At 40.1% G+C, this 22,566-nt stretch overlaps 1 protein-coding gene across 1 annotated transcript in view; it reads left to right on the forward strand.

Moving 5' to 3' along the window:
- The first annotated feature begins 18,377 nt into the window (after positions 1 to 18,377).
- The window catches only part of LMBRD1 (LMBR1 domain containing 1), a 125,173-nt gene continuing 120,984 nt past the window's right edge, over positions 18,378 to 22,566 (forward strand). Inside the window, exon 1 of the mRNA XM_027602738.1 lies at positions 18,378 to 18,620. Coding sequence (XP_027458539.1) covers positions 18,543 to 18,620 — 78 coding nt within the window. The 5' untranslated portion in view covers positions 18,378 to 18,542. The remainder of the gene's footprint in view (positions 18,621 to 22,566) is intronic.

The following is a 22,566-nucleotide window of genomic DNA, read 5'->3' on the forward strand; positions in this document are numbered from 1 at the left end:
TTTTATCTGTTAATCTGCTCTGATGTAGGGAGACTTGTAACTATTTTGGAAATGAGTAATTCTGCAAGGAAGTTGAATAGACAGACCCCAAAATGCTACTACAGGGTATAGTCAGGGTCAGCTTCGGAAATTCGATCACATTCAGAAGGACCCCATGCTTGGTTTAATGTTCTATCACTGTTAGTGTCTTGAAATTCGTAATAATTACATTTTTTACTTGTTTTGAATTTAAATTCAAAAATTGTATTTTCAAATTTTGTAAATGAAGTCCAGTGGGGAAATGGAGTATTTGCGTGAGCAGGGGAGAAAAGTGGAAGAAATTTAAAAAGCTGTATAGTTTTTTTTAAGATTTTATTTATTTATTTGAGAGAGAGAATGAGATAGAGAGAGAGAGCATGAGAGGGGGGAGGGTCCAAGGGAGAAGCAGACTCACTGCTGAGCAGGGAGCCCGATGCGGGACTCGATCCAGGGACTCTAGGATCATGACCTGAGCTGAAGGCAGTCGCTCAACCAACTGAGCCACCCAGGTGCCCTGCATAGTTTTTTTAAAAAGCTGTTTGTTTTAATATTTTTAATGGCACTATTTTCTGCTTTTATAACAAGGGGTCCCTCGTTTTCATTTTTTCCTGGGTCCTGCAAATTACGCAGCCGGTCCTAAATACAGTGGTAACAGGAAACTAGTCCACTCCAAAATGAATGAAATAAATACTTGAATGATGTGTTAAAACTAATATCAATAGTTAGGAGTCAATAGTAAAAATACCATGCTGTCATGAAGTAGTAAATATTTTTCATTTAGCAAAAATGGATTTGTTCACAGGATTGAACTACAGAATATTAATACATCTATGATGTATTATTAAGGACAACCTGGATATTTCATGTGGAGCGCTATCACTGGGACACGTTTCAAGGCAAACATCACTTGTGCCATGCTCAGAGATGGAGTAATAGAAGAGATGGACATAGCTCCAAGTAAAGACGATGATCGAAATGTTTTGGAGTTTGGAGACTCCCAACCTGTCCTTATGGCCACTGGATAAAGCAGGGAGGCCAGGCAAATGTGCCTGGAAGATGCCAAACAGCTCAGAGAATAAAAAAAGTGGCAGCTGAGGTACCCCCAGGAAAGGCAAAATGGAGCAGATGGACATGGACAGAAGTAGAAGGGTGTAGTGGGAAATGGGCAGCAAGGCTGTTGGCTGGCTCAGGCCCAGGACGTGTGGGAGTAACAAGCTGGATAGCATCTCCCAAACAGGAGAGGTAGTATTCCCTTTTACAAATAGGTTCAGGAAGAAAAGAGTGAAAGCAGAAGAGACCGCGGGGGAAGAAAAGACCAAATATATTCATAAAGAGATAAAAACTGTACAAATAAATATATCTAACCTGTTCCACAAAATTGGAGTAGAGCATAGACACATTTTATTGCTCAAATGAGTGATTAAATCTCCAACACATCTATTAGAAGATGTTTAGTCTTACCCTCTTGAGGCATTTCCCTCTACTCCATATATTCATCATCAGTAATCCCAGGGGATGCTCATTCTGGGGGATTCAGTACCATTTCTAACCATGGAGAGCTGGGCCCACAGAGTAATGCAGTCCACAACTCCATTGCTTATTTCTGTCATGCAGTGTTAGGTTGGAGACTGGCTTGGCATAGCTCCAGAGTCTTATCCATCATCTCAGGGATGCTCTTGTTGGTTCAGGGCTGTGTACAAGGTTACAATGGTGTCCCACACTGGGAGCCAATGTAACCTATCTTTTTCATTCACTTTTCCTTGCTCAGCCCTTATTCTCCAAAGCCAAACCACTGTGGCAGGGTCAAGAAGCAGCTTTTTAGACCTGGTCACCATAAATCCTCACATAATGGTTGGGGACCAACGTGAGCAACACTATGTCAGGGATGAAATTTTCCCATCCATGATGGTTTTAATTCCAAAGTTTCTTGCTCTTCCTTGAATCCTAAGACCTAGTGGAAACTGTTATGGCAGTCGCACAAGCTGAGATTCTCCATGCCATGTCTCAGACAACAGGGTTTGGAAGTTGACTTTCTTTCCTTCCAGAAGGCCTTGGATTCTCCTCCAGGGTAATCAGCTTTTCCATAGAGGTCCTTTAGAGAGAGACAACAGTAATAAATTGATTAACAGTTTCTTTCTAGTGCTCTTTCCCAAGCCCACTACTAGTAAGCCTGTTGTCCTGGCTGCTGTGTAAGAGAGGGAGATTCTCAGCGATTCTTCATAGAAGAAATATCTGCTTCTCATGACTTCTCTATTTTGCCTTTCTGAAGTTGCCAGAAGCAGCAGTATCTTCCCTTATTAAACTGTGCATGTGTTTTTGTGTGTATGTCTCATGTATCTGCCATACCAGGCACTATATCTTGCACAAATGAAATGTGTAATACATAGAGGTGATTAAAAACTAGTTTATGTGTTTGTAGTATTTTAGAATGGCTGTTTCATTTATTCATTTGATAAAAACTTATGGATCACTTCCTACCTGCCAAAACTGAAGATATAGTTAACAAAAATAGCCCCAGGCCTAGAGACTCAAGTGGAGGAAATCGATAAGTAAACAGGCCATTTTAATACAACATAGTAAGTGCATATGCTAGCTAATGAGTACCGTGTCCTGTAATTATAAAAAGGTTGTACTAATTAGGCCTTCTTTGTTGTTGCAATGACAGAAATCCCCTCGAAAGGTCTTGAGTCATGTGGTGGTTATTAAAAGGCTTCAAGTGGAAATAAGAAAAAGAGAAATCTCACTCATGTGTTCTGGCCTCCTGGGAATCCAGGAAATGCCCCAAATCAGGCCCCAAAGGAAACATTGAAATCATCTCTGGTAGAGCTGGGTTTCCTGAACTTCAGGAATGTGGAAGTCATTCAGGATCCAGTCAATACCATCATCAATTGCTCCACTATGTAAGATTTTAAATTCTCTACCCCACTTGCCACTGTTCATTTAATTTTCACTTATCTCCTTTCTGAGTTATAGCTTGTTTTTCTTTCTACCTTCTCCTGGTATTTGGTAACTCATGGCTTCTGCCTTGTCACCTTCATTGCCAGGCAATGGCTTCTGCCTTCTTTCTATATGCCTTTCTCCTTCTGCTCTGTTTGGTTATCTGGCCAACCCTTTCTCTTTTCCTGTTTTCAAAATTTCCTGAGTTTCCATTCAGGTGAATGGGCATTGTCACTGTTGGGCAAAATTAGTCAGCTTGCTCCTCTAATTTCTTCCTGTCCAGCTTTTTTAGAAGAGAGGCCCTCTTCGTCTCCACAATTATATTCCGGCCATGAAATCAGAATCCTATAGGGCATAACTTGGCCACTAATGTGTTCTGACATCTTTTGCAACAAAGGGTTATGGGCAGGTTCACCGTCAAAGGGCCTGTGGGCATAGGAGGCACTTCAAGGCTAGCTTAAGACAAAGATTAATTTCAATACTTATAATAATTTATGAACTACTTATATGACCAATCAAAAAATTCTATTGGATATATAATAGCTGTATAAGAGGTATTGAGATACCCTTAGAAGATGATGCGTTAAAGCTCTAAAGCTTTTATCTTGTAGATTCCAAGCTCTGGACTTGAAGCCACAGATCTTTATGTCTTGATGTTACAGTTTTTGGTTAATTAGTACTTTCTTTGACTGTCTGGTTTTATATGCATAACACACATTGATAAATATGTAAATAACTGGGGACCCTATAAGATATTTAAGTAAACTATTATAAAAGATTAAACTGATAGTCATAATTTTAGTAGTAAATTGATAAGAAACATTTTTATAATTATCTTATTAGTAAAGCAAAATAACATTGATTGAGAGTTTTCTAGGTCAATTTTTTTCATTTTGTTTGTATTTTCACAAAAGTCTTACAAAACATAATTTGAGCATATATGAATCATATATTTGAGCCTATATGAATCATTTGAAGCACCTGATAACTGAATCCTACCTTGTAGTTGCTATTTCCTGTCCCATTGGCACCAAGTGAAAGTCAGACAACACATCAAATTGAATGTAAGACAGTAGTTCATTGACTGGAATAGAAAAATGTGATAGTAGAACTGAAGGATCCCATGACACAAGATAACGCGGTCTTACCACACTTGCAATAACCACTTTGGTGAGTTAATGTTATAGTCACAGAGTGAACAAGTGATTATAAGAACTCTATCTGTATATATCCCACTTTGTAATACTTTGCTAGCATGAAATAAGCAATAGTAAATTGTTCTATTCCCGATTCCAACAATAATTGGATTACAAAACCATTTAATTCATACTTCATTAACATCAGCATAGGTGTGATCAAAAGGGGCTCATTATAAATAACAAAAGACACTCCTATTACTCAGGAAATTCTAAGGGTTTTAGAAGCTCTATGCCAGGAATCAGGGACAAAAACCAAATACATTTCTTATATCACAACTGGGATAGTGGGCCATAAAAGCATTTCTAGATGCCATTCCTACACCAGGATGCCTAGCAATAACTTAACTATATGAGTATAACTATGAGCCACACAAATACATTCTATTTAATATAATGGAATATAATATATAATAATATAAATGGAACCCTAACCCTATTTGCCCAGATCTGGGTCCTCAGGGTGCCTGTGGTCACTCAAAAGCTACTTATAGGAGGGGAACTGTGATAGAGAGATCATCTAAATGGAGAGACAATGGTGTCAAAAGATTAAAGTGAAAATACATTACTCTCAACATTTTTTACAAATAACATGAAAGCATGTGAACACATTGCTAGGCCCTCTTTCAGGGAACCATGGAAAATGCCTATGCAAGCGGTCATTGAAGTTTAAGTTTCATTAGTGTCACTGCATATCTGCCCCTGGAGACATGGGAGAGGAAATGAGAGTGAGGTCTATAGAGGACTTTAAAGAAGTTTAATTACCCCAATCATCCTTTGGTGAATTCTCAGGATACTGAGTAAAGATTTTGCTTGCTTCTAATTATAGAATGCCCACATGGTATAATTCTGTGACTCCAGAATAGATTATGAGTAGCCCCAGAATCAAACAGGTTATGGGACGCCTGGGTGGCTCAGTCAGTTAAGCGTCTGCCTTTGGCTCAGGCCATGATCCCAGGGTCCTGGGATCGGGCCTGCATCGGGCTCCCTGCTCAGCGGGGAAGCCTGCTTCTCCCTCTCCCACTCCCCCTGCTTGTGTTCCCTCTTTCGCTGTGTCTCTCTCTGACAAATAAAAAAATACAATCTTTAAAAAAATCATACAGGTTACAAGATAATTAGATAATAGTAAACTGATAGTTGACTTTGGTAGATGGTAAAAGTAAATACCAAATGTTTTCGAAAAAAGTTGTGAAAACTTAAATTTGCATGTATTTATCAGAAAACAAATCTGGCCTGAGAAAAAAATGTTTACAACTATCAGAAATGGAACAATTACTTATCTTCTACAGAGCTCCATTTGCCCTTCAAAATTAAGCATATTCTAGAATTGGTCAGATATTAATTGGTGGAATGGCTTAGTGTTTTTGTTTTTTGTTTTAGTTTGTTTAAAAGTTATGAAAAGGAAATTTCTTAAGGTTTTCTATCAGATTTATTACCAAAGCTGCCTTCCATTATAATATGAGAAAAAGGCGTGTCTGAGTGACAATGAGCTATCAATCCAGAAAGTGTGCATGTGGACACATTTGTGTATTGATGAGAATAATTTTAAAATTTGGTACCTATTGTTTCTAGGTTCTTTTTCTCTAAGGTCTTATATTTGTAGGACTAGCCCAGGCTTTTTCTTTTACATAATTCTTTTTTTTTTTAATTTTATTTATTTATTTGACAGAGAGAGACAGTGAGAACAGGAACACAAGCAGGGGGAGTGGGAGAGGGAGAATCTTTTACATAATTCTTAAACTGTTTGCTAGCTAAAGGTTATCTATAATTGATGCTAGAAAGGAAATAGATATGGAATCAACATTACTGAAGTCACTTGGTCTATAAGACCCATAGAAAGTTTTTTAAAAAAAATCCAGTATAGTTAACACAGTGTTACATTAATTTCAGATGTACAATATAGTGATTCAACGATTATGTACATTACTCAGTGTGCATCAAGGTATGTGTACTCTTAATCCCCATCACCTATTTCACCCATCCCCTGACCCACCTTCCCTCTGGTAACCATCAGTTCTCTATAGTTAAAAGTCTGTTTTTGGGGTTGTCTCTTTTTTTCCTTTGTTCGTTTGTTTCTTAAATTCCACATATGAGTGAAATGATGTGGTATTTGTCTTTCTCTGATTGGCTTATTTTGCTCAGAATTATACTCTCTACATCCACCCATGTTGTAAATGGCAAGATTTCATTCTTTTTTATGGCTGAGTTTATTTCATTATATATATGCACCATATCTTCTTTGTCCCTTCATCTATCAATGGACACAGGCTGCTTCCATTTTCTGGCTATTGTGAATAATGCTGCATAAACATAGGGGTGCATATAACCTTCCAAATTAGTGTTTTTGTATTTTGGAGGTAAATACCCAGTACTGGAATTACTATATCATATGGTGGTTCTTTTTTTTTTTAAATTTTATTTATTTATTTGAGAGAGAGAGAATGAGAGATAGAGAGCACGAGAGGGAAGAGGGTCAGAGGGAGAAGCAGACTCCCTGCTGAGCAGGGAGCCGGATGTGGGACTCGATCCCGGGACTCCAGGATCATGACCTGAGCCGAAGGCAGTCGCTTAACCAACTGAGCCACCCAGGCGCCCTATCATATGGTGGTTCTATTTTTAATTTTTTTGAGGCAACTCCATACTGTTTTCCAGAGTGACTGCACCAGTTTGCATTACCATTAACAGTTCAGGAAGATTCCTTTTTCTCCACATCTTCGTCAACACTTGTTTATTGTGGTTTTGATTTTTAGCCATTCTGACAGGTGTGAGGTGATGATCTCACTGTGGGTTTTTGGGTTTTTTTTTTTTTTTAAAGATTTTTATCTACCTATTTGAAAGAGAGAGCACGAGAGAGAAAGAGCAGAGAGCACAAGCGGGGAGGGTGGGGATAGGGGCAGAGGGAGAGGGAGAAGCAGACTCCCTGCTAAGCAGGGAGCCCAGTGTGGGGCTGGATCCCAGGACCCCGAGATCATGACCTGAGCTGAAGGCAGAAGGCAGACGCTTAACCAACTGAGCCACCCAGGTGTCCCTCATTGTGGTTTTAGATGTGGTAAACAAAGGCAAAAGAAAAAATTAAACTTCCTTACTGCCTACAGCCCATTGACAAGTCCTTGAAACAGGTAGGGTGACTTTCCTATGGGAGCTCAGCTGCCTTAATGTTGACACTTTGCTAAGGGCAAAAGGCAATCTGAGCCCAACCACCAGGATTCTGTAAGTCTTCTTTAACATATGAAATTTCCTTTGGAAACTTCCTTTATCTCTACCCCCCAAGATACATGTTTGCAATCATCCCCCAAGCATATGGCCCACTTATATACGTCTGAAGGGTCTCATGACTGAGTTTTCACTGAACAGTAAAGAGTGACCTTTTCCTAACAATAGCTAGCCCTCTCAAGGTCCTGGAAACCTTGTTTCCAAAACACCTTGGAGGTTTGTGCTATTGTTAACCCCTCCCAACCTGAAAATATATAATCAGGCACTCTTCAGGACCCCAGTGGAGCTTTGTCTGTCCATGAGTCCTGTCCCAATGTTTTAATAAAATCACCTTTTTGCGGAGCACCTGGGTATCTCAGTCGGTTAAGCGTCTGATCTGACTCTTGGTTTCAGCTCAGGAAACGATCTCAGGGTTGTGAAATTGAGCCCCATGTCCAGCTCCAAACTTAGCGCGGAGTCTGCTTACGATTCTTTCTCTCCTTCTGCTCCTCTCCCTCTGCTCTTTTCCCTGACTACGCTCTCTCTCTCTTTCAAAATAAAAACAAAAACAAAAATCACCTTTTTGTGCCAAAGATGTCTCAAGAATTCTTTCTTGGCCGTCGGCTCCAAGCCCCACCACTTCAAACCACATCCGTTTTGATACACATTCCCCTGATGTTGAGTGGTGTTGAGCATCTTTTTATGTATCTGTTGGCCATCTGTATGTCTTCTTGGGGAAATGTGTGTTCATGTTTTTTGTCCATTTTTAAATGGGATTATTTGGGTTTTTTGGTGTTGAATTGTGTAAGTTCTTTATGTATTTTGAAAACTAACCCTTTATCAGATATGTCACTTGCAAGTATCTTCTCCTCTTCAGTAGGTCATCTTTTAGTTTTGTTGATGGTTTCCTTGGCTGTGCAGAAGCTTTTATTTTGATGTAGTCCCAATAGTTTATTTTAGCTTTTGTTTCCCTTATCTCAGGAGACATATCTAGGAAAAATATTGCCCTGTCAGAGAAACAACTGCCTGTGCTCCCTTCTGGGATCTTTATGGTTTCAGGTCTCACATTTGGGTCCATAACCCATTTTGAGTTTATTTTTGCATATGGTGTAAGAAAATGGTCCAGTTTCATTCTTTTCCATGTAACTGTCCAGTTTCCCAGCCTCATTTACTGAAGAGACTGTCTTTTCCCATTGCAATTCTTGCCTCTTTTGTCAAAGATTAATTGACCATATAATCATCAGTTTATTTCTGGGCTCTCAATTCTAGTCTATTGTTCTATTTAATGCAATCTCCATCAAAATACCAACAGTATTTTTCACAGAACTAGAACAAACAATCCTAAAATTTGTATGGAACCACAAAAAACCCTGAATAGCCAAAGCAAACTTGAAAAAGAAAAACAAAACTGGAGGTATCACAATCCCAGATTTCAAGTTATACAAAGCTGTAGCAATCAAAACAGTATGGTGCTGGTACAAAAATAGACATAAAAACCTAAAGAAAGTTTTAACATTGTTCATCTTTTTTTTCAGGGCTAAAGTTACCAGTGGCAGTTATTTTTTTAAACATCAATTTATTCAAATTTTTGAAAAAAGAAGCATCCTCTTAATTAGAAAGCTGTTTTTATATGAAAAGATGAAACATGTGAATAGTTCTGTTATCCTGCAGAGAATTAGAATCTTTTTTAATCCATAGATATCATTGGTTGTTTTCATTATACATAATACAAAATGAACAATGGGTATTAATTAAGACAAGGATGTTGGGCCTTTTCTTATTGAGAAATATCAGTTTCTCATTAACTTGGCAAAAGTTAGAATAGTCTTTGTTGTCACTACTGCTAGAATAAATCACAGAATCTGTAGAAAATGCCCTCTGTCTTCACCAGGAGTTCTATCGTCTTGGGTCTTAACTCCCATTTGGACAAACCCTTCCTTTTCTGTTCATTGTTTTCCATTTGCTCCTCCAGATCCATTCTCCACCCTTCTCCACCCTGCTGTGTATCTAGGGAAGCTTATTATTATGCTTTGCATCAAATGGACTCCCCTGCCCTTTGACTTCTTAAGTTATCCAAAGGAGGTACTGGCAGGAAGTAAGAGGATAGTAGGAGAGAGAATTTAGGGTATTTATCCCTATAGCTCTCTTTCTAGGGAACTTTGGGTTGACAAAGGCTGCTAGGCAGCTTTTTCCTAAGTTTATAGGTCTTGCCAGATTTCAATAACTTCTTGTTCTTGTCCTTCTAGGAATGGTACAGGCTTCCTGCTGTTACCAATCTTAGGGTTAGTTTCCCTTTATGCTGCTCACATTTTTGTAAATAGTCCAGTCATTAAACTGTCTTGAATCACCCTTTTGGCTATACTCTTTTTTTCTGCCAGAATGGCGTCCGATTGACTGACCTCCTTCCTCTCACCTACCTCATTTCTTCAGAGTTCAAGTTGTCAATAAGATGACCTGTAACCAAATTTAGATTGATGTGTTAACTGTGGCTCTTGTCTTTACTATTTATCTTAGGAACAAGTTCATGTCTGAGTCAGTTCTTTTTTTTTTTTAAGATTTTACTTATTTATTTGACAGAGAGCGACACAGCGAGAGAGGGAACACAAGCAGGGGGAGTGGGAGAGGGAGAAGCAGGCTTCCCACCGAGCAGGGAGCCCGATGCGGGGCTCCATCCCAGGACCCTGGGATCATGACCTGAGCCGAAGGCAGACGCTTAACGACTGAGCCACCCAGGCGCCCCGAGGCTGAGTCACTTCTAACAAAATCACCTTCGACCTCAGTCCCTCCATGTTTTCATTGTTCCATCCTCCTTAGTCAAGCTTCCTTGAAGAAACAATCACATTCATGACCTCTGTTGTCCTAATTCTCCTTCATTCCTCAATCCAATGCACCTGTCTTCTCCCTCACTACTCCACTGAAGTCATTCTAAAAGCTGTGACCCCCATCTTGCTATAGTCAGGGGGTACTTGTCCTGTCACTGCATTTGACATTGGTAACTCCTCACAGCTTGTAAAAATTATCTTCTCCCTTTGCTTTTTATGTCGAAAATTTTTCTGATTTTCTTTTGTTCTTTTCTTTAAACTTTTGAGCTCTTTACGGTTGCCTATTCATCTCACTCTATCTGCTTTCCCTGGGGATTTTATCTATTTCCATTGCTTCAACTTTCACTTGAGTACAGATGACTCTAGAAGTCGTATCTCCATGACAAGCCTCTTAGCTGGGGTTCATTGTTTCGCACCTATGCGTTCTGTGAACTAGAGTGATCTATGTCCCTCAGGCACTTCAAACTCAAGATACCAAATCAAATCCACTACCTTCTTTCCTTCAGTCTAAGGCATCATTGATTTTAAGATACACATCATTTTATAAAATACTAAGGAAAAAAGATTCTAATTATAGTGGTAAGATCTCATCGATTGTAAGATGTATCCTAACTTCAGAGGCATTAAAATGTAAAGGAAAAAAGTGCATCTTATAATCTATGAAATATGGTAGATTTCTGTTATTCCTCCCTCCCATCTGTTCTTCCTCACTTGTTCCTTAATTAGTGGCACTATCATTCTCCACATCTCTCAAGTGAACCAGCAACAGTGTTGCTGAAAGGTATTTCCTAGGTATGATTAACATCTACAGTTGATTTGGTAACCAAGATTATTTTCCATAATCTGGATTGGTTTGATCCAATCCATTAAAAGGCCTTCAGAGCAGAACTGAGGTTTCCCTGAGAAAGACGAAATTCTGCCTGTGGACTGCCAGTTTCAGTTCCTGCCTGAGAATTTTCAGCCTGCGTTTTCTGATGGCTTACTCTATGGGGTTCAGACTTGCCTCGCCAGCCCCTATAATTGCATAAACCAATTCCTCACTATAGATCTCTCTCTCTCTTCACCTTTCACTCTTAGACACCATGTCTTGAAAATGAATCTTTATTACGATCTCATGAATCTATCTTCTCCCTTCATGTTGACAGGCTGTTTAGCTTTCATCATCTCTTGCCTTGACTGTAGTGACAGCATCTTAACTGAAATAAACCCTCCTTCAAGTGTGATCCATTTCCAACCAGCATTCAGATTATCCTAAGGGGGCCTTTCCAAAATGCAAATCTTATTATATCTCTTCCTGCTCAGAACATTTCATGGGTTCTCATTGCCTATTGGATGAAGCCCAAGTTTCTTAGTGGGGCCTATACATCCCCTCCTGACTGGTCTCTTAATTGGCTAATTCCTCCCCCTCTCACACTGATTGCTCAAGTAATACTGACTATGGTATTGCATGCTCTGTACCTTTACACATGCTATTCCCTTGATGGAATCTATGCTCACCCTGATAAACTCTTCAAAAAAAAAAAAAAAAAATTAGTCTCTCATAGCTCTGGGAGCTAGAAGTCCAAAATCAAGGTGGCAGCAGGGTCATGTTCCCTCTAAGGCCCTGGGTGAAGGATCTGTTCCATGCCTCTCTTCCAGCTTACTGCAGTTGCTAGCAATCCTTGGTGTTCCTTGGCTTATAGATACATTACTTCAATCTCTGCCTTTGTCTTCACATGATGCTCTCCCTGTGTGTCTGAGTTGATAAACTCATTTTCATCCTTTAAAACCTGGTCCAATGTTACCCCCTCCTGGAAGCATTTCTAAACCTCAATGAATATATTTCATATTTTTAATTAAAAATATTTTTCAAAAAACAAGACATCAACACTGTGTCCAATGGTTGTTTCTGGGAAGTGGGATTGGGAGGGTATGAAAAGGGAATTTCATTTTTTACTTTATACACCTAACAACATTTCATATTCATAAGAATGCATTATCATTATAACAAAAATTGTAAAAACAATAAATACCCATAATCAAATGTTCACTGTTAATTTTCAAACAGCCTCTAATCGCCTTCTTAATTTGAGTATTTCTACTTGTTTATTTGTTTCCAAGTTGTTAGGAAATAGAAAAACTTTAAAATAAAAGCTATCTTAAAGGAAAAAAATAAAAAGAATATTTATCAAAAAAGGATTTGGACATAGTAGTTGAAATTCCCTACTTTATATCATTAAAAAACAAAAAAAGAACAATAGAAGAAAGGGGCACCTGGGTGGTTCAGTCAGTTAAGCGTCTGCCTTCAGCTCTGGTCATGATCCCAGAGTCCTGGGATAGAGCCCCACATCGGGCTCCCTGCTCTGCAGGGAGTCTGCTTCTCCCTCTGCCCCTCCCCCCTTATTCTCTCAATCTCTCACTCACTCTCTCTCTCAAATAAATAAAAAAAATCTTAAAAAAAATAAACAGTAGAAGAACTTACAGTATCTATTTGGCCACAAATAAAAACATAAGGATAAATATCTTTATCAATTGTTTAAAAACTTAAAGATCAAGTTAAAAATCTTTCATATTGTGCTACAGACACAGCCATCTAAACCTGAGGTCCTTTAGCTCCGAAACTTCTAATAAGAACCATTAGTTTTACAAAATTTTATGACTTGTAAATTATTGACATGTGGGAATTTAACACCAAAACTTCCATTTGATTTCAAATATAAGCTGAGAAACTGTCCAGAATTGAAGCAAGCAGAACCACAGAACTCCAGAATAGATGGCTGGAGTCAGGAGAGGAACGCTATTCTTAGAAAAAAGTTCAACATATGCTACAAATAAAAAAATGCATCGTTTATTAAAATTATTGAGCATGCTATGGATTTTAAATAATAAATTGAAAATCAGTTTCTCTTGTAATTTCTACTCGTATTACAAACTGTCTTTGACATTACCTTATGCTTGAGTACTTTTTATACCTTCAAGTACATAAACACCATGTTTAGGAATTGACACAATGAAAAACACTTGGTTGTATTAAGTGATATTTTAGCATGTCTAGACTATGTTTAAATAATTTCTTTCATAGCCAGAAGAAAAATCTTAAGAAGAAAACTAACATGCATCAACAGTTCACATGGGAATGTTTGTTCCACTGGAAGGATATAAATGGTATCCATTAAGAGTTTATAATTGCAGAAATAAGGAAATGTGAATTTTACAACTCACATTATGATACTGTGTGCAATCTAATTTTAGGATGACAAGTTGGAACATTGCCTCCATGTCCACAAATCAGAAACACCCAGATATTAACATTTCATTTTCTTTAAGAAAACAATGAAACAGATGAACTAGACTTTTGAATATACCTTCTACTTTGGGGCTCAATAAAAGCTATTTTGATTTTAAATGAAAAAATGTAGACCATAAACATTTGATTTTTCATGGATTGGCTCTTGTGCAAAAACCTCCAGCTCCCCCACAGAATTATATACAAATAAGCAAATGTTCTAGCAAAACCAAAGGGGCCTCTCTGCCATATATGCCAATTCCCTCATAAACACACTTTCAGCCCTTTCACAAAGAAAAGAAGAAACTTCTTAGGGTTGTGATGACCAATTCAGTTGGATGACAGTGGAAGGATTAGGCGGAAAGGAGATAATGTAGTAACAAGAGAGAAAGGTTTGCTCACACCTCCTCAGGCCCACAGTAATGTTCACTCAGATCACTGTTAAATCCTTTTGACAGAAGATTACGTGTAGGCAGTACATGGCACACAACAGAGAGCTAAATTCTAAATCAACACATAATGGATCAGACCAGACGTGTGCAAAGTCATTAGGATCTGAGGCCAGCAAGGCTTAACTGTAACCTGACTGAAGGTATTAAACAAGCTAAAGAAAGAATTTGTCAATCAGAAGGATTATTGGTTAGCAATAGAAGCACAGACAACATGACAAAAAGAGAAATTTTGAGGCTTTTCAAGTATCTTATTTGGACAGAAAGTCCAATATTTTGTTTCCAACAAGGTAACAAAATAAGAAAAAACTGATGTATAAAAATCAGCTATTTCAAAAGGAAAACATAACAACATGTTAACATCTGGTGGTCTAATACAGACAGTTAATTTGGAGGCATAACTAGACTTTGCTATGGTCTAAATGTAATTTCAGAATGCAAGCTGTATCACCAACTTGTATGGTTCCCATTGTGTGGTTAGCTTGACTATGGGACTTTTTTAGATTACTGACCCCTTTGCTAGACCCTGACCCTTATGTGTTCCTGACTCATGTACCCTAATACCCTCTAGTTCTAGGCCCCCTTAGGCCTCTATGTCCTACTTCCTTTCTTTATTCTCTAACTCCTTTGTGTCTCATTGACATGAAGTTTTTCTCCCAGTCTGTTACGTTTTCCTCTTAATAAATTAAAATGTTCAGTTTGCTTTTTGCTGTTTCTACCAATTCCTATGATAAGATACTTTTTATAATACCTCCTAGCATGTGTCAATTGATCACAATACAACCTTTGGTTTTCCAGTAGCGCTTCATAAAGGGAATGAGAAACCACTCTCATGCCTCCTGTTTCCCAAACCTGTCCCCAAATCTCCAGCTTAGAGTTCTTGGGTTCTATAAGGACTAGGGATGAGAGGAATGATTATCCTTTCTTCATGAACTCTTTTGTTGGCAGTTTTGGCATCTGTGTTCATTGTAGTTTTCTTCTTTTTAAAAAATATTTTATTTATTTGACAGAGAGAGAGAGCAAGAGAGCACAAACAGGGGGAGCAGGAGGAGAAGCAGGCTCTCCACCAAGCAGAGAGCCCGACTCGGGGCTCGATCCCAGGACTCTGGGATCACGACCTGAGCCGAAGGCAGACGCTTAACTGACTGAGCCACCCAGGTGCCCCTCATTGTAGTTTTGTTTATTCCATCTTTGTCTGGTTTTGGTATCAAGGTGACCTTTCTGTAGGTCATCACTGCCTGTCCCACTTGGGGCTACTTCCCCAACTTTCTGCTGTCCACATGTTCCTGGGCTAGACCAAGAGAATTCTTAGAAAGGCCTCCTCCAATAGAGGTTGCTGAATGCGTCCATAGGAATAAGCACCTAGGTAGGGTGGTTCTCAGGAGCCTTCTACCAAAGCCTTCAGTGTGAATTTAATGGGTTTTTGTGGGGCAGGGTTAGGAGTAAGGATGGGGAGGAGCTAATCTACAGCCTTTCTGCCCAAGCTATTCCCAGCACAGGTTTCTTTGCTAGCTCAGCACCAGGCACCTCTGTGAGTCAGCCACTCTCAGAACTTACAGCAAGATGCTGGGCCTCTCCCAAAATTCAGGTCACACCTTTTAACCATATGGGTGATTCTCTTGTGTTTCCTCCTCTCACTGGCTTTAGGGAAGAGGGACTACTTAAAAGCTGAAGGATAGAGGAATGAGGGGAGGATACTTGTTCTCTTACAAATGTTGCTTTCCTCCAGAGGGCTCTAGCCCTCTTAACATAGTCAATGGGGCTAAGTGTTGATAGAAGGTTTTCTGTAATGTGTCCTCTTATTAAATCCCTTGGGAGTGATGGGCTCTATATGGCCATTTCTTTGAACTTAAAATGGAATAGAGTTGGGGCACCTGGCTGGCTCAGTCAGTTAAGCATCCAACTCTTGGTTTCAGCTCAGGTCATGATCTCCAGGTTCTGGGATTGGCCCCACACTGGGCTCTGTGCTCAGTGTGGAGTCTGCTTGGGATCCCTCTGCCCCTCCCCCTGCTCCCTCTCTCTCTAATATGAATAAATAAATCTTTTTAAAAAAATGTAACAGAGTCCACAGAAATCCTGGTGCCTTCCTAAGAGTACTTACGTGCGGAGGAGGGCAAGGGCATTCTTTTATAATGCCAGGTGTGTTAGTCTCTTTAGGCTGCTATAACAAAAATACCATAAAGGGGTGACTTTATAAACAACACAAATTTATTTTGTACAGTTCTAGAGACCAGGAAGTGCAAGATCAAGGTGCAAACAGATGCAGTATCTGGCTAGGACCTGTTTCCTGGTTCATTAGTACTGTCTTTTCACCGTAACTTGATACGGTAGAAGGGACAAGGGAGCTCTCTGGGGTCTTTTTCCATAAAGGCACTAACCATTCACGAGGGCTCCACCCTCATGACCTAAGTGCCTCCTAAAGGCCCTACCAACAAATACCATCACCTGGGCTTCAGGATTTAACATACGAATTTGTGTGCGTGTGTGTGTGTGTGTGTGTGTGTGACACAAATATTCAGTCTATAGCACTCGGGGAACAGGAAAGGATTATCTGTTGGTTTTCTACACCCTCATGGAACATATTAGAATGCACACACAAAAATCCTTGAAGCTCTTAAAGCCAAGCATCTTGGCGTGAGGAGAACTGTGTTAATTTATTAGGATCTTTTCAGTTTCTAAATTATTCATGCTTGGAAGTTTTAAAAGTGAGCAATCTTTCTTTTATAATTACAAACAACCAATAAAGATTATTATTTTTAAAGAGTTCTGGTCTATAATTGGAGGCTTCTTAGATTTAAGAACATCATCCAGGAGAATGTGTTTCATCCTTGCTGGCTTGGTCTGCATGTGAAACGAATAGTACATCCCGACTAAGCTGAAGAGTGGAGAGACATGCGCATCTCTCTACCTGTCCAGATGCCTCACATTTTCTTTCTTTTCTCTCCCAATTTTCCTGACTCAAACTATTCCTATTCTTGTAACTAGTCACACTTACCAGCAACACAGGTTTGTAAGGTTTTTGTAAGCAATTGCCCAACAGGACCTCAACACTTAGGCATTAAGAGTCAGCAAAAGAGCTAAAGCAGTTTATTAAACAGGCTTAATTCAATGGACAGTATATCAGATATTAAAAAGGTTCAGTTTGGTCTTGCTAAAAACTCCAATCACATAAAATTTAAAGTGGTGGGGAAGATTATAGTCTTTAATTCTTTGTCTCCTTCCTAGCCATAAATTGCCCTTCACATGCAGAATTATAAAGGGCTGCGAAAGGAATTTGTTCTACAATTCTTGAACCCCTCAGCCAAATAAAATGTCGGTAAATAGATAGGAGTGGGGAGAAGAAAAATTGAAGAGATTTCTTTCCTTCATTTTTTTTTTTTTTGAAGAGATTTCTTTCATGAGAATTGCTCCTGGTTTGTGGATTTCCACCTTTAACCCCAAGGGACACTGTGTGTTTGGGGGTGGGGAAACATAGGGCTCTGATGTTCCCATCTAACCCTTAGACTAGTAAGGGAGGCCTCAAGGGAGCCACTTAGAGAATTTGAAATATGTTTCTGGCAATTAAGAGATACAGAGGTATGGTACCCAACTCAGGCCTGGGAAAACTACAGTGAACTGTGGAGTGCAGGCTGACTCCTTCTGAGATATCCAAGAAGGGCTGATTGCTTTGATGGTAGAAGTAGGAGACTACAGCTACACTGAGATTGGTCTGTGCATCCAAAGGTTGTTATGCAAGTTATGCACAATCATTTCCTATAGAGAGGATTAGGGCCATGGGGAAAAGGGAGAAAATTGGCCTGGGGTTGTCTTAGACCTTTCCTTCTAGCCAAGGGAGCCCCCAGGAGAGGATTAGGAGACTAGGAGGAAGAGGCAGATTACCACCACAGGGTTGCCTGGCTGGCTCAGTTGGTAAGCGTGCTACTCTTGACCTCTGAGCCCCACACTGGATGCAGAGATTACTTAAAATAAAATCTTATAACAAACAAGTACCACAGCCCGCAATTTCACCATGAATATGTTCACAAAGTCATTACTGAAATTCACAGGTATGTATAGAGCTAAATAGAAAGTCTACAACATCATGTGATAAGGCAATGTCCAGCAAAATAGTTACCCAGGCTGGGCCCCGATGCCAGCAAATTTAGAAAGTCATCTGGCCATTAGGCCAACTTTTTCTTCAGACAGCCATTCCTGCAACCTAGTGAGCTCTACTAACTACAAGGCCCATTCTGTCTTGGACATGAGGGCCAAACTTTCTTCCCAGGAGGAAGTCGAAACTCCTTAACGCTGGCTTGAATTTCTAGAAAAACGCAATCCAGGCCCTTGCGCAGTCCCCTCGCTTTTCCTGTCCATCAGCTGAGTCCGATTCAATTATTCCAACAAGGTTGCTGCGCAGTAAAACAACACCCTCACGTAGAGCCTTCGCATCACCTCAGGAGCGGGCAGCGCGGTGACGTCACGGCGTCCCGGGCGCGCCCCGCCCCCGCTCGGCTCAACGCCAGGGGACGCTCGAGGGCTGGGTCTCCTTGACAACTACTTGCTCCGCCCCCTCCGCCCCTTTAACCTTTAGGGTGCACGGGCGCTGTGTCCTTCGCACTCTTTCCCCTTTCCCCCTCCCCTTTCCCCACCCCCTTTCCCCAAGGAGTCCGGGCCGGAAGTGAAGATGGCGGCGGCAGGGCCTGCTGGCGCGGCTTCGGCGGAGCTGGTGATCGGCTGGTGCATATTCGGCCTCTTACTACTGGTAGGGGAGGTGCTCGTAGTTTTCCCAGTGTTTGGTGGGAGAGAGGGAGGGGCCGGCCTCGTAGCTGGCCCTTCTGGGCCCGGGAGACCCTCCTCATTCCGCCCCGCCCCCCTTTTAATTTGGACTGTCGGGGGGCTCCTTTGCTCCGGGGCGGAGCTGCGTTCCGTGTGGGTAAAGGAGGCACGGATTTCCGGCCGCCTTTGCTGTCCTTTGCCTGATGACGTTTAATATTGCAGGTTCCCATTCTCGGAACTCTTGGCCTTATCCCTGACTAGGGCACTGGGACGGGTGGAGTCTGGGGACGGAGGAGACCCAGGGGGTTGAGAAGGGAGAAGTGGCCTCTGGTCCCCATGTGAGACGTGAGCACAAGGTGTGGGGCAGCGGCGCCTGATCTTTGCAAGTTCAGTAGCCGCTGGCCTTGATCCGGAAGGGGGCCTCTTTGCTTCTTTAACTGTGGTTTGTCCGTTTTCACTACCCTTGGGGTTATTGAGTCTCCAACCTTCTCTACCCATTGTGCGATTCTGCCTTGATGACGTGAGGTGTTCGTTCTGACTTCCAGGTTTCACATTCCTTTCCAGTCTTTTTTGATGGATGTAGAAACTTGGGCAGGGAAGAGCTGTAGCCCTCTTTACTGCCAGTATCAGGGTGTATATACTACAGCCTATCCGAACTGAGGTGCTTTCTTTCCGTACCATCTTATTCCCGTTTATCCAGTGATCAAAACGTGGGCCTGAGTAGCCCAAATGGCCTAGTTTTTACTTCCTTGCCTCATATTAAAACCCTTGGGCTTATTTTATTTGGGGGTTCAATTTACTTCTCTCCATACCCCTCCCCATTCTCACTCTCTTTCCTCATTGTCTTTATCCTCCTGTTGTAGCATTGTGTCCCAAAGTATTTGGCTGCTTTGCATTACTAAAACAAAAAACAAAATCAGCCCCCAAACCCACTAACTTCAGTTTTGGAAATCAAGACTTGTATTTGTTAGATTCCACTACAGTGTCTGCAACCTAGGTAGAAAGTAGTATGTTTTGCTGGTAAATGTTTCAGCAGAAACTTTACCAAAAAAAAGTGTGAAAACTTCTGGAAAGTTACCTCTTGCTACCTTCACTTCTCCCAGAAAATAATAGTGCCCTTACACTGCAGCATACTTCACTCCTCTTGGTGGAGAAAATGGAAACAGTAAAGGGTGGCGCTGTTCCTCAAAGATCATCCAGTGTGGTACTTTAGGAGTTCACTAGCTTTTCCAGACCATCATATTCAGTTGGTTTAGGAAAAAACAAACGAGCATGTAACCAGTATCGAAGTCTAGTGAGAATATCTTGGCAGTTATGAATTAATAAACATTTAATGTATGTGAGTTGTGCTATAAATTGTGGGAGGATGGAAACAAAACAAAATGGCCTTTAAGAGATCCTGAAGATAATGGGAAAACAAAAACTTTTTTTTTTTAAGATTAATTTTTTTATTTGTTTGGTTGGGGGGAAGCGCAGAGGGAGAGGGAGAGAGAAACTTTAAGCAGACTTCCCGCTGAGTGTGGGAGTGTGGATCCCTGTGCCCACCTAGATCCCATGACCCTGAAATCACGATCATAGCTGAAACCAAGAGTGGGACGCTTAACTGACTGTGCCACCTAGGTGCCCCAAGGACAGAAATTCTTAAAACAGGTTTAAGTACTGAAAACCAAAGTATGATTTTATAAACGAAATAAGACTTCCGAGAATAGAGAGCAATATTGGAAGACAGTGGAATTGAGGTGGACTTTGGATAGATGAAGAAGGGAAGGTATTGAAGTTGATGATAGTACAGAAAGAAAAAGTAAAAATGAGAAGGGAATTGAGTTTGAAACTAGATGTTGGAGTAGAAAAAATTAGTAATAAGGGCTATTTTCTGCAAATTTCTTTAATTCTTGGTTTATTAGAAGAGAGCTAGATTCTCATGTCTGCTTGTGTATTCAGTTTTTTGAGTGTTGTTTTGGTTGAAGTATGTGAGAAATATCCTATTTTAGTGGTATATCCTTGGAAGCAGAGGAGTATTTTTTAGATAATTGTGGATGTTCTTAAATACTACGCCAAAACTCAGTAACTGGAAGCTTTCTAAAGGTTAGTTGAACCAATGGAATCTGAAACCCTATCATTAAACTTTTCATTCTGTTACATTAAAATTTGTTGGTCCATGTCGCACTCTGGATCTTTTGCCTGTGCATGGTTTTATAACGTGAAGCATTGATTATTTAGAAAATCTGGTTCACTGAGTTATGCAGATATTCCAAATATGGATATATTTCATTACATAATAATAAAATATCCCATTCATTAACTTCACCACTGATCTTGTCAGAAGAAATGCCCCAGAAAAAAGTATTGAGAAACTGTCAAGCTTGCAGTCATGGATACAAGTTTTCCAAAATTCTAAGTTTCATTGAAAGCTTGAATTTTATCGTTGGGAACGGATACTGTCTGTTGTTTTTTTTCTTGAAGTGATAGGTTCCCTTTGTTCATTTCAACAAAATATACCAGATATCCAAGTCTGAATAACCATAGTTAATCACTTGTACTTAAAAGTGATACTCCTTGAAAAGAGTGTCTGATGTGGCTTTCAGCTCTTAAGTTACTGGCAGTGCTTTTCCTGGGGACAGCCATAACACCTTGATGTGCAGCAGGATAGCTCCAATGCATACTTCACCGTTTTCCGCATGGAATATTGAAAAGATTCAAGGGTTGAAGTTCAATAAAGTTAATTTTTAGTACTTCATTAGGCAAAGTCTTAAATTGTCCTCTGTGTGTGTGTGTGTGTGGCGGTGAAGAATACAATAACTACTGGCACAATTTGGTGCCATTGTCTTGATTCATGCTTAATTTGTCAGCAGTTTTACCACTGACTTATGCAGCATGAGTTCAGGTATCAACACAGTGAAAAAGGCAAATGACTTTTTAGTATTATGAGCATCGTTTTCAATTTGTAAATCCCCAGAAAGGATTCTGGGACTGCTGGGGGTTGGAGGACTTCACACTTTGAGAACTGTTGCCAATAATCTACTAAAGAATCAGAACACTAAGATTGACTATTTGAGTGATCCTGGGCAAACAGGGTGGACTTCAGTGTCTTCTGCCACATGGGTTAGGTTTGGTCCTCCAATCCTATAATCTAACTTTGTTTCTTTTACGAAATCTAAGCGTTTCTTCTTAAGTCCCCCAAGATCCTCAATTACATTTCCCTTTGCTATATAAGACAGAGTCTTCATTTCTGTAAAGCAAGTTTATTCTTACTGAAAGTGATGATTACTTGGAAACTTGTTAGAAATACTAAATGTAAGACCCCAGCTCTACTGAATCAGAATCTGCAGTTTAACAAGATCCCAGGCAGTGTATGTGCTCATTAGTTTAAGAAACATTCATCTCTTCTCATTCCTACCTCTGCCCCAGTCGTCAACCTTGACTGCTCATCAGAACCAACTAGGGAGTTTTTAAAAATCCTAATGCCCAGACCAATTAAATTAGAATCTTGTGGGAGGGGCTGGGGGTTGCTCTAAACCTTTATGATTGTTAGCAAAATCATATATTTCTTTTATGAAAGGCTCTTAAGATATTTCATATGACATTTGGTTTCATATGATTTATTGACATATGACAATTCATATGACAGTTGCTATTGGCCAGGCACTGTGCTATAAACTCTTTACATCTTACTTTATCCTTATAACGTGCTATGAAGTATTCTTACTACTATTTTATAGATGATGACATTTGGTTTATAATATAGTAACTACTGATAAATTTAACCCACATAAACAAAAAGCTCTTCGGGGTTCTCAATTTTAAAAGTATAAAGGGATCCTGAGACCAAAAAGTTCAGGATCCTTTGGCTTAACTATTTTGGCTGGGTTGCCCTTTCCCTGCTTGTCTGCCTGGTGTTGGCAAATGGCTTCCTCTGCCATAATACCCATCAC

The sequence above is a fragment of the Zalophus californianus genome, chromosome 7 (genome assembly GCF_009762305.2).
Source record: "Zalophus californianus isolate mZalCal1 chromosome 7, mZalCal1.pri.v2, whole genome shotgun sequence".
Taxonomy (NCBI): Eukaryota; Metazoa; Chordata; class Mammalia; order Carnivora; family Otariidae; genus Zalophus; species Zalophus californianus.